We start from the raw sequence: 13364 nt of genomic DNA on the forward strand, positions 1-13364 counted from the left end.
TTTATCGAAGTGAAAAAGATGCAATTGATTTTAATATTTTTAACTAGTATTAAGATAAATACGTATCCTATATGATTATAATTTATAAGGAATAATTTTAAATTATATAGATTAGAATGCCTTTAAGAAACATGCCTAATTTTGTTGTGCTATTATTAACATATAAATGAATTTAAATTTGCTTTTTAAATTTGCTTTATTAACCGTTGAAAGAAAAGAAATGCACTTGATGGCTTTTGAATACCAAGCAAGTATGTTGGTTATCATGCACATGTTGATTCATTTTGTAGATGATCAGTTAAATTGTATTCGTTATTTTTTAATCTCTCTTGTCATGGATTGATGCATAAGGATTATGGATTGTGACAATTTCAATTGAATTGGATATGATTTGATTTAGGGATGGTAATGGAGTGAGATGAGTATATGAGAATTTTTATACTCGTTCTTGTGATCATTTTTGTATCATATATCCATCTCAGCTTTTATATTTGATAGATATGAAATATGAAATTTATGTCTTCATCCTTATATCTATCTCGAATATGGATAATATTTATCTCGTACCTATCCAAAAATTAATTAAGTACTATTTTTTCAAAGATATATTTAAAAACAATAATTTTAATATAAAAATAATTATAAAATTATATTAATTAAATTTTATTTGACAAATTATAAATAGGATAAGAAATTACATAAATTTTAAGTAAGTTTTAAAAAAATAAATTAAATATTTATAAATTTTAAGTGAATACGGATACAATTACAGGACAGATATATATATCCGTGAATTAAATATTATTTGCACTTGTATCCGTGACTAATTAAATTAGATATTTTCTATCAAAATTAAAGTAGGTTCAAACATTATTTCACATAAATAAATTTACTTATCATTCCTAATTTGATCAATAAATCATTTTAAGCTTTAAGCCTTCTGAAAAGTAATAAACTTATAAACGTGAATTGAGGTATTAGGGAGGTACTCAACAAAGTTGTGTTCACATTATTTGAGAACGTTGCTTCGAGAGTATGAGTGTACTCTCTGGAGCACAATCATGTTGGTTGCTGGTAATTACTACCGTGCTTGAGGTGAACATAGTCATGCTGAATGAACAATGATCGTACTCCTTTTTGGATGCAAAAAGGTAAGGATCTGAACATGAGCGTGCTAAGGGATAGTACGACAATGCTCGGCCTCGAGGCGAGGATTTCAAAAATCAAAGAAGAATGATTACCTTAGTTAACATGACCGTGTTGGTCCCATGTTGGCATTGGTTGCCATTGGGACTTGAGTAAGTAAAATGTGAGAAGATTAAAGAATAAGAAAGAAAAATTGACATAAAGATATTAATTAATATATATATATATATAGACATAAAGATATTAATTAATATATATAAGGGTGTTTATAATCGAATTAAATCAAACAAAATATAAAAACTGATGTTAAACGAATATTAGTGATTTTGTTCTATTTTTTATTTTCCTAACTTATGCCATTTGATTTGGTTTGTAGTTTAGGAATATGAAATTGATCTAAACCAAACTAAATCGTTAGTCATATGTAACTATATTTGTTTTGAATGCAGATTATCAAGTAATTAAATTAATATGTACTAGTAAGTAAATCATGAAGTAATGTGTATTGTTTTATTTAAATTCAGCGATTGTATTGCTTTAATTTCAATGAATATAGCATGTGATGTTTTGCATTTTTATCATATTTTGGTCTTAAGTTTTTAACTAATTCATGCATTTATCATAGGAGTTGTTTTTAAAATTTAATTTTTCTTTTTATGCTTATTATATTTTTGTTTTGCTTTGTTATTTGTAAGTATTAGGTGAAGACAAATTTTTTTTAGAAAATTAAGGAAGAAAAGACAAGAAAAACATAAGTCAGAAAAGATTACAATTGTGATTCATGAGTCACACTCATGATAACCTTGTAAAAAAGAAGAAATAAGTTAGCAAAGATCACGATCATGACTCATGAGTCACACTCATGATAGCCTCGTAAAACAAAAGAAGAAACAAGACATAGAAGGTCACAATCGTGACCCATGTATCACGCTCATGACCAACCCAAGTGAAGGAAAAGAGTTTCAACAACCAAACGTGTTATGGTCGTTACCCATCCGATTATGCTTGTGATATAATATAGTTGTTAAACATTATCTTTTGGATTATTTTGTTTTATCGTATCATTAGGACTTTGTTTTAGGTATGTCTTTTAGACTTTTTTTAGGTTATAAATTAGACTATTAGAGTTATGAAAGATTTTCACTTTGTATTTTACTCTTGTAGAGAGATTGAAGATAGGGAATACGTGTTTGTGTTTCTCCGATTGTTAGGTTTGTTTCTTTTTATATTATCTTTCTTTTCTTTTAGAAGAACTATTATGAACATATGTGAATTATGGGACTTAGCCCTTGAGAACCTTTATGCTATTATGAATTATTAATTTAAATATTTAATTATTTTTCCCTTCTTGATTTAATTTCTTTACAAATTATATATAATAAACAATTAATCATTATTTTTCATAATTTTAGATATTTAAGGAGGTACTAAAAAGTTAATCTAAATATTGAAATCTAAAGAAAGCAACTTAGGCTTTAAACCACAAGAGTAGGTTTAATCCTTCAAGGATAAACTAAATTAGTATAGATCATAATGAGTTTAATTGAAAATAATTGCGTGGGAGTAGGAGTTAATTCAATTAAATACGCCTTTGTATCTTGAGAGAGAGCAAAGGATACCTTAGATTAATTTACTTTTAAGTGGAAATAATTAAATATCGGATAAATATTTGAACACATAGGAACTCATTAAGCAAACCATTATTCCTAGAAATTTCTCTTATAATTAAAATAATTGTTTCTTTTTTAATTCTAAGTTTTATTTACAATCAATCTTAAAATTACTCCTAACTTAATCTTTAATCGTTCTTTTTTCTTTGATTAAATTTAACTAAATACTAATAATTACAAGGTCAAACACGTAGTCCTTGTGGATTTAATAAATTATTCCTTGACCACAACCATATACTTCCGATTTTCTCACAACAAGTCATATGTATGACAACATATAACTATTTTATTATAAGTTCATTTATTGTTTTTATTTTAAGTTTAATGATTGTTTTACTTGTATTTTAACTATTTTAATTATTTTATGTGTGTTGTAGTTTTGATTCAAGTTTTATCTATTTATGTTGTTGTTATACATTTTCAAATCTGGTGCATGCATAAAAACTTGAATTTTGTAAGGGGTATTAGTATAGAATTTGGTGTCAGGAAAGTCCCTTAGTGATCACCATATCCAAACTTTGGTGGTTAACTTGGTTTTAAAGTCTCAATCACACTCTTATGAATATAGATTGACCTTGCGTGCCTTGTGATTCTGATAAGCCTTGGTGAATCTTTCTCCTAGTAAGAGTGTTTGGTGGCTGACACTTTTGACCATGCAACTCTATTCATTGTCATGCAATTTTGAACTACTTTTATGATATGTTCTTTAAAGTGAAATGATTTTGAAATGACTTCACATGTATATTGCACTAGAACATAAAAACATTGCATAATATAATTGTTTATAAATCTATATATTGGTTTTGAATGTAACATGTTATTGTTATTTTGAGGTTTAACATTCATATCAAGATATTGTTAGAATCTAAAAAAAATTGATCTTGTCCACAGATGGTTTTGACTTTCATTTAAAAATTCCATCGGCTTAGGAACACTCGAAGACTAGACTAATCTTTAACCAGTGATTTTTGAAAAAAAAAAGTTTTTAAGAGTCACCACTGATATTTTACTCAAAACATCAGAAAAAAAGGGTTTTCAAAAATTAATAATGACCTTTATAGTTAGAATTAGGTTTAGGGATCAGTTATGTATGGGGAAGGTATTAGGTACCTCACGACACCCTCAATTGATAACCTATGGTGAATTTAGCATAATAATGAACAATAATTATATATTTATTCATTTTTATTAGTCATTCACATGCCTAACGTCTACATTATTATTTATTATTCTATGGTAATAATACTATGGACAAAATGATTAAATAAATAAGAAAAAGGAGAGAGAATTGATGAAAATACCTCTGAAGCAAATATTATAGAAGAACAATCTCAAATCTTGTTATAAAGGCACATTTTGACAGTCTTTCGCTCTACAAAAACCTCACAAACACTTAAGAAATACTAGAGAGGAAGAAGAGAGAATTTATGTTAGGACTATGTCAATTGAATAGTGTGTAGGTTTCTGAGGGCGTGGAACGGTCATTTCCATGCTCAGAACAGTCGTTCTAACCCATGAAATGGGCCTTTAGAATGACTGTTCCCAACTAGGGTTATAGGCTATTTTTTCAATTGGGAACGGACGTTCTGAGCTTGGGAATGGTCGTTCGAGCCTGAAACTAGGGTTTCCAGGATCTTGGGCCTTTAAATGTTGTCCTGGTCTGTTTAGGCGCTTTATTAGGCCTTCAAGAACTATTGTGTCATCCTAGTTTTCTTCTGACCTTGGTAAAGGTGACTCAGAAAAATCTGGTGCTACAGATATGAATAAGATGTAATTCATTCCCCTTTATTGTTTTTGCTTCATCTATAATTAAATTTCATTTATAGGTGATGAGTAGTTTGATGTTGATAATGATGATGAGACTTTGTGTTAAATCAAAAGGAAGCCTAGAGTATCATCTGAAATCTCTTGAAGCACTATGAGTTTTTATGATAACAAACACTTTTCTAAATAGATTAGAGTTTCATAAAACAAAAAATAGAAGTCAAAAGTATTTCAAAAGAAAGCATTTTAGATGAAGCAATGACATACTTCGTCTGTAAGACAAAGCACACCAGACGAGGCATATAATATGAAATAAATGTCATATTTATTTCTCGTTATACAGTCGGACTATTCCTTGATGAAAAATTAATATTTTATTTCTTAAAAAATCGAATAAGGATGGTTTCTAGAAGAAAACGAAAGCTTTCAAAAAGGAAATGTCAAATCATTATGTCAGGATAGAAAAAAAAATCTCAGATATCTTGGACAAGACACTGAAAAGAATGACTATGCTCCGACACCACTGTGTCACACTCAAAATAAGAAGAAAAAGATGATAAGTAGTTGTCTATATCAGATAATAGATACACGCATCTTTGATCAACATTTAATGTTTGCATTAAATACATCTATAAATACCCTCTAAAAAATAGTTGGGAAGACAAACGAAGCAACTCAAGAAAATTTGAACATTTAAATTTGGAATGTTACTACAATGATCATCTTCTCTAAAACTGCTTATAAGGGTCAAGCCTTCAAACAAAAGAAAGAGAGAGGACTAAGAGACAAGTAAGAATGCACAATGTGAATAAGGATGAGTAAAACATGAAATAGACATCTGAAGCTCTATGAAGAAGATTTTTATAGCAAATCTTGTATGAATTATTTGTAGATTACTTGTGCTGAAATTGTATAGTATCACATTTAGAAGAGACGAAGCTATTTTTATAACTCTTATCAATTGTATTTGTAAGGGTTAAACCTGGAGTGGTCTGTTTAAAAGAACACTTAGTGGGTAAGCTCGAAGAGACTTGTTTAAAAAATACTTGAATTTAAGCCTAGAGAGGTTTGTTGAAAGAATACTTAGTTTTAGCTATAAGTGATTTGTTAAAGAATATTTGTATCTTGTTGAAGATAGTGAAACTCAATCTAGTAGGATTGAGAACATGATGTATTCTCTAGATTGGAGACAAACCAATATAAAAATATTTGTGTCATTTTATCTGTTTTACCACTTCGTCTAATTACTTTCCAATACTTGATATGTTTATATTTTTTACTGTCTCACTGTAAAAATGTGAGTTTTTGATATATATTATTCAACTCCCTTCTAGTATGTATCTTTTTCTTCGACACTTAGAACTCCTTATTATAACTAAATATCATAATTTAATGGGACACGATATCTAGGTATTTGTTTTAGTGGTTTTATGTTTCTTTATATTTCAGTTAGTTTTAAATTTATATATGACCTTTTGAAAGGCTAAGTGAAAATTTAAATATTTGTTATTAGTTTTATTTAACTATTTTACGTTTGCAAAGTATTTATAAAATAGTGAGGAAATTACATTGTTAATGTTATTTTCGAGTGTAAAAATTCATCTATTTAAGTAAATAATTGTTAAGGCTAAAATGTGTCATGCAAAGAGAAAATAAAACTAAGATTTTAGACAAAAGTACTAGATTGGAGGTAAAGAAAATCCACCATACCAGAGATTAAAAAACACTTGTCACAACACCTGATAACTCTGAAAATGCCACGTCAAGCGAAAAGTCCACTTTATAATGATAACAAACAAATAACATTTTAGTTTAAATTAATTTTGTCAAAATATCACACTTAAACTATAAATCTCATATAATAACGTAAAAAATAATTAATAAATTGAAAGTAATAAAAAGTTAATGTTATTAATTTAAATCAACTTCAAGTTTAAATTTATCACCCACACAAAAACATGAGTTATTAGTTATTACACTAGATCCATCCAAACGGGGCCTTGTTTTTTAAATACCTTTTCTTGCTTTCGAACAAAAAGCGCAGCGTGTAGAACGGGAAAAGAAGATAATATGGCCGTTTAATGAGATTTTGGAGGAGAGGGGAAAGATAATGCTAATTTATGGCCCAAGTTTATCGATGTACTGTGGATCGTGGGTACGCGTTGGGGGTATTCAGAGTGCGATCAATTGGCAACACAGATGCAGCCCCCCTAAGAAATTGAGCGGGTCTGGGAGAAGATGCGTCACTTGCAAATTTCAGAGTGTGAGAGTGAGTAGAGCATGCAGTGTGGCACTGACTACCTTGCTCGCGACCGCTGTAGTAATAGCTTCTGTGGCAGCAGCTGATGAACCGGAAACTCTATCCAACATACCCCAAACTTTGTCCGGTGAGTGCACGTTGTCCAAAGACTGCAAGAAAGCTAGAATTCAGAAACCAAGGTCAAGGAATGCGGAATCATGCACAAGCAAGTGTGTCACCACTTGCATCCGAGGTGGCGAAGGCTCTCCTGGAGAAGGCCCTTTTAACGTGATAAGGTACAAAAAATAAATAATAAAAATTACATATATTGGATTTAGATATGGTAATTCTCTAAATGGGTTGGATATCCCTGCCTTGAATTTTTCAGACCTCTGGTTGTTTTCAAGCAAGGGTTTCGAACTCGTCAATATTGGTAAATCCCTTCAACTAATAGATTTATGTTGGAAGCTATACCAAATTTCACTATAATATATTACTATTATTGTCACACACTCAGTCAGATATATGTGTGTATTTGTATGTGTATTTTTTTATATTATTTCCTTGATATATGTGTGTGTATTTGTGTTCTTTTTTATTTTTTGGAAATGGGAAATGAACTTCAAACTTTATGATGCATTTACAATTTTTTTTTTAATTTCTTTGATACAGAATAATATCACACTACTTCAATTATTATTGGCTTAGATATTTTTTTTATGGTTAAATTTTAGTTTAGATCATTCATTAATTTTTAGTGATGTTGCGACTACTAGAATTTAATTCGTGTGGTTTATTTGTCAACCATGGTATTCAATAATTGCGACAGTGACCCACAATTGCATCTCAAACAACATCATGAATATAACTCATTTGACAACAGTCACCCATGAACAAAACATCAGTCATTACAACAATAACAAAGGTTCGCCTCGGTTAAAAACCAAAGCTTCAAGAATATTATTTACCACAAGATCTCCCTTAACAACTTTCTCTAAAGTCCTTCTTGGTCTCCCTCTCCTTTTCACGGGACTAAGAATCATACAATCTATTCTTCTCATTGAGGCCTCTCGTCTCCTCACTATAATAATATTATATGATATATAAGTATTCTGTATCTTTTCTCATATATAAACCCATCTGTTATGTAATCGGGGGTTTTATCACATACACATGTCTCCAAATTGATAAGATATTGTCTATTTTAGACCTAAATTTTCACAGCTTTGCTTTTAGACATCACTCAAAAGGTTTCTTTCCAATGGAGACAACTGTGTGCATATAAATAAATTCATGTCCATCATCTTATTTGAACGATGTGGGACTTTGCTTGCATCCCAATAATTCCCCTCTCAAATAAAGGACCATGATTTTACCCCCTTTCCTAGTCCACGAGTATATCCGATGGTGACTCATCCCTTTCCCAGTCCACGATTATATCCGATGGTGGCCCATAGAGCTCACGATAATGAGATATACCTCCTAATCCTCTATGTTACCTGGAGAACACTCCTCCATATATGGATCCACTATCAGAAAGACTTTCGATACAAGAGATCCTATACCCAGATCCATCTATCAACTTTATCATAATCGTCAAGTCTTGACGATCACCTGGTCGACCATTGGTTCTAATATCACTTGTTGTGCAACTGGGGGTTCCACCACATACACATGTTTCTACATTAGTAAGGTATTATCTGCTTTGAGTGTAAGTTGTCACGGTTTTACTTTTGGACATCATCCAAAAGACCTCTTTCTAATGGAAACAACCGTGTATATATAAATTTATGTCCATCCTCTTTGTTTAAACGATGTAAGATTGTGCTTGCATCCTAACAACATCCATAAAACTTGCCTTTGACTCTAGTACTCACAAATAATCATCCATTTTAATCATCTCACTTGTAACTTGTGTGTGACATCTTCATTAATTTCTTTATCATTTTATATTACACCAAATGTTTAAACTTAGAAACTTGTGGTATGACATCTTCTCCCACTTATATTTCCAGCTTATATTCTTTTTGTCTATTGCTTAAATTGCAATGTAGATACAATGAAACAACAGTCATTGTATCAAACTAAAAAACACTTGTAGTGTGTTTGGTTTTCAGTTTGGGAGAGGCAAAAGTACGTTCATTTGAAAGTTTCCTCTCACATACTTCTCCGTTTAGCTGCCTAGGAATGAGTGTTACCAATAAAACAAACACACACTTACTCTATCATAAACTCCATGAAACAAATCCGAAAAATTTAAATGTATTAGTCAGAAATTAGGCTTGGACTCCAACCTACAATTTATAAATCAAAATCTAGTAATCGTGCTCAAGCCATAATATTATTGGCTCCATCCCCCTCCCCCATTTTTTTTTTGTTGTTCAAAGAAAGATATAAACAAATCCAGCATAGGAGTTAACAAGGCACTATGATACACATAATTCTGTAAATAGGGATAAAATGGGCAATTCATTGATTGGGTATTTAGAGTGTGATGGAGCCGTTGAGGCAGTTGTAGACTTGTAGTACACTTTGTAAATTACACCTTATTGTGAATAATAGAGTAATGAGAGTAGTTGACTCATTTTCCTTCTATCTCACTCCCTCTCTTCTGTACTCCATTCTTCTCTCATTTCTTCCCAATTTATCCATTTTTACCATCACTGGTATTAGAGTGCCGAATCTGAGAACAATACTGGTGGATGTGACTTGTTGGATGGCAATGATCAAGGATGTGAAGGAGTGTTCATGAGTTTTTATGGATCAACAAAGTACCATGATGGAACAACTATTCATTGAATTTCATGAGACTGTAAGAGGGTTTTCTTTGTAGATGACGGAATTGAAGAACCAAGGAAGAGAATGGAATCCAGATTTACTTGTCTTGATTTTCCTAAATTTACACAAGATGATATAATCAGGTGGGTATCAAAATGTGAAAGGTTTTTTCTTTTGGATGGCACACTGGAGAAAAATAAGGTTACCATGGCTAGTATAGAACTGGAGGAAGTTGCCTACAATCAGTTCCAAGGATGGGAACAAGGTGTTGAAGGCTTCTGTCATGGCGTATGCTGGTTGAAGCACTTTGTATCAGATATGGGTTCATTTTTTAAGACCCCATGTAGCAATTGATGCATAGCTGAAGCTTGAATGAGTATCAAGAATCATTTGATGCACTGATTTGTAGGGTGAATTTGAATGAAGAGCAGAGATTGAGTTGCTACATATCAGGGCTAAAACTTGATATGGTGGCTGGAGACTGGAGTGAAGTTGTTTGGCCGAGAACACTTCTTGAAGCTGTTAGGTTGGCCATGTTGCAAGAAAGAAGTTTGTTCTTGTTACAAAATAAGAGTGGCAGCATTTCTTTTGGGGGAAATGATAAATGTGATCTGAATGATTCCAAGAACACATAGATTTCAAGAAAAGCGGGGTGATGCTGATACAAAGAAAAGGGGACAGAGAATGGTAGCAGGTCCACCAAATTCTAGGGGCATTTTGGGGGAACCCAATATGTGATTTCATCAGAAATTTTCCCTGAAGGAAATGGATGAGCGCGTGATCAAGGGTCTATGTTATTTTTGTCATGAGAAATAGGGGCCATGACATGATTGCATTTAAAGAAAGTGCAAGTTTTTCTAATGGTGGTAGATGAAGAAGAAAATGTTGAAATTGTTGAGGAACCTGTGGGTATCCTTAAATGCAATTCTCGGAGAGTGCAGGCGGCCTGAGAAGGCAATTATTCAGCCATGAGAGTCACTAGATGGATAGGGAAAAGAAGGATCTTTGTACTGATTGATACAGCACTCGTGTGCTTGATGATTCAAGAAACAAAGGAATGAGATTTTGCCCATTTGACGTTCCAATAAGCAAACCAAACAGCTATATCCATTGGCAATCCGGCATGCAACACAGGATTTGTCTCAAGGTTGTCAGGAATGCTCGACACGTTAAAGGATTGTTTGGCTCTAAGAATAACATAGTTAAAATGAATGCATCCGTGTGCTCTATGTATCAGTAGTGCTGCTATTAGAGTTTAAATACTGTGATATTTGAAACGAAAGGTTTCCGTGAAGGGATGGACAAACTCAACGGGAGTAGTTGTGTAATGGCGCCTCTCCTTGTTCTGATTGTTGGGAAAGTGCACATCATTGATGGCATGAATGGGTCACTGGTTTTGACGAGGCTTTGTTGGAAATTTTTTGTATGTAGTTGTTGCCAAGTTTGAGTTGGTTGTCAGCAACTTGGAGGTAGGCTTCAGCGTGGTGGACAAATCACTCAAACTGTACAATACATCTCTGCGCTGCAGAAATCCAAAATATCCTTGTTGGAGGGAGCTCTTATTAGACCCTATCTTCATTTTAGCCTCTGTCTTTGGCTGGCTGTTCAGGAAATGAGTAGACCGTAGACCAGAGGTTGCTAGTTTGAGATGACTGATTTCATGTTGCATCATTTATAAGTGGCAAGTCTTCATGGTAGTATTGTCGTCCTTTGGTGGTGATCATATTGGGAGTGTGAACAAGTTTTCATCATTTCCCACAAATGGCACCGATCGTATACGGAGGGTTTGTGTAAAATATTTTCTTAATGCACTAGATTTAAGCGAAGTGGATCTATTTCGCATGTCTTCTTCCTTAAGTGAATGATCTAGTTTCCTTGCTTTTAATTCAAGTTTTAAGGGGCAGAAGGTGGATACTTATAAAAGACACCCAAACTCAATCAATGTGTGCTCCAGCTCTGTAGTCTTAGTACCCATAAAATGAGTGCATGTATGTTTGTTGCCACCTATCATGCCATGCAAGACAAGACAGGGCGATTCACAGCGTAAGGCATTTGGACTACGGATTGCGAGATCGATCCTAGTTGTCCTCGATGTTAGCGGTGGTTTGGCCGAGCCCATTAAGTGTGTGTGTTTGGTAGACAGGGAAAAAATAAGTGAGAAATAAAGAGAAAAAAGGATATAAAATAGAGAAATAGGTGAGCAAAAATTTAATTGTTTGGTTGAAGAGAAATAGATAAACAATAATATTAAGTATGTTTAGTAAGATAAAATAAACATAAAATAAATAAATAAAATTCTAAACTTTCATTCAAATAAATAGAATCCTATTTGAATGAAAGTATGTTTTCAAAAGAAAATGTATTCGAATAAAAATTCTATTAATTCAAATAAATAAATAAAAAATTGCATTTTAAAAAAAATATATTCTAATAAAACTTTTATTTATTCGAATAAATAAAAAAAATTGTGTTTCGAAAGAAAACATACTCGAATACATAAAAAAAATAAAATAAAATAAGTTCGCGTGAGTAATGAAAGTAATATTTGAATGTTAATAGTTTTTATTCAAATACGAATAGATTTTAAGAGTGTACTGTTCATCTTCATCCTAATTTGTGAAGAAATAAAAATGTGTGAGACTCAGTTACCTATTTCATTGTTGACAAATCTCTTTGATTACAAATGATTGTGATTTTTTTTTCTTTGCTCTCTAATCTATTTCTTTGGCATTTCGTATGTACCAAACCAAGCATGAAGATATTTATCTCAGAACAAAATTCATAATGATTAAGCTTATCAATTTACTCAATGTTGTTGATAAAAGGTGATGTCAAGTCAACTCATAATATGAATTTTTCATATGCTATAAAAATATCAATCTTTCTGTAGACTTGCTCTTAAGGAACATGCAAATGAATATTAATTTATATAATAAATATTTACTTTTGTCTCTAAAGTTGTAATTTAAAAATAAAATACTTATGTTATTAGATTGTTATCTTAAAATATAAATGGCATCGATATGTAAAAAAAAATCAAGCACTGCTTTAAAAAAATGATTAGTTGCTTTTAATTAATTTTAAAAATATATTAAATAAGTTTTCATTTTTAATGTAATAAATATTTTTTCATTGAGCACTTTTTCTTATTAATTAACAATTATTTCCTTGGGCAGTTTGGTGGAATGTTCAGATATCTGTAATTTGATTAGCGATGCTGTTGTAACAAAAGCTAGGTAGTCACTCCTTCAGTTAATGCTTGCCCATGTATACTTTCCTTGTGTAATTTGATAGAATGTTCAAATATGTGTAATTTGATAAGTGATGATATACATTCAGTTTATGTTTGGTTAGTAGCATTAATTGATAATTAATAGTTATAAAGAGATTGATCTTTTAAATGGATGAATGTTTTTATCATAAATCAGCTTTAAATTATTATGTTTAGAGCGTGTTTGAAAAATATTATTTTAAGAAAATACGATTTTTTTTATAGTAAAAATAGTTGTTTACAAGGAAAGTTGTGCCTTTGACACAATATCTTAAATTTGTAAAACTTTTTTTTAAATGAAATTGTTTTTGTATGCATCTTTATGATAATAATCATTGATTAAAAAATTAAAAATTGATATTATAATTAATTTTAGATTTTATTTAATATAAATATAATTTATTACAAATTTTAATCGTTTATTTTATAATTAATAATTACAAGTGCAGTTTATCATTTGAAGTAGATTCTCATTTTATGAGAGTCGAATTCTTTT

The 13364-nt window shown here is 31.2% G+C and overlaps 1 protein-coding gene across 1 annotated transcript; it reads left to right on the plus strand.

Annotated features, from left to right (window-relative positions):
• Positions 1–6577: 6577 nt before the first annotated feature.
• LOC109812650 (uncharacterized) lies at positions 6578–13002 on the plus strand. The gene is made up of 3 exons (XM_020376655.3): positions 6578–7115; positions 7208–7252; positions 12774–13002. Exons 1-3 carry the CDS (start codon positions 6691–6693, stop codon positions 12835–12837), a joined length of 534 nt encoding a protein of 177 aa, XP_020232244.1. The 5' UTR covers positions 6578–6690; the 3' UTR covers positions 12838–13002.
• Positions 13003–13364: the final 362 nt, after the last annotated feature.

Source organism: Cajanus cajan, chromosome 10 (genome assembly GCF_000230855.2).
Source record: "Cajanus cajan strain Asha chromosome 10, NIPB_CcT2T_4, whole genome shotgun sequence".
In the NCBI taxonomy this organism is placed as follows: Eukaryota; Viridiplantae; Streptophyta; class Magnoliopsida; order Fabales; family Fabaceae; genus Cajanus; species Cajanus cajan.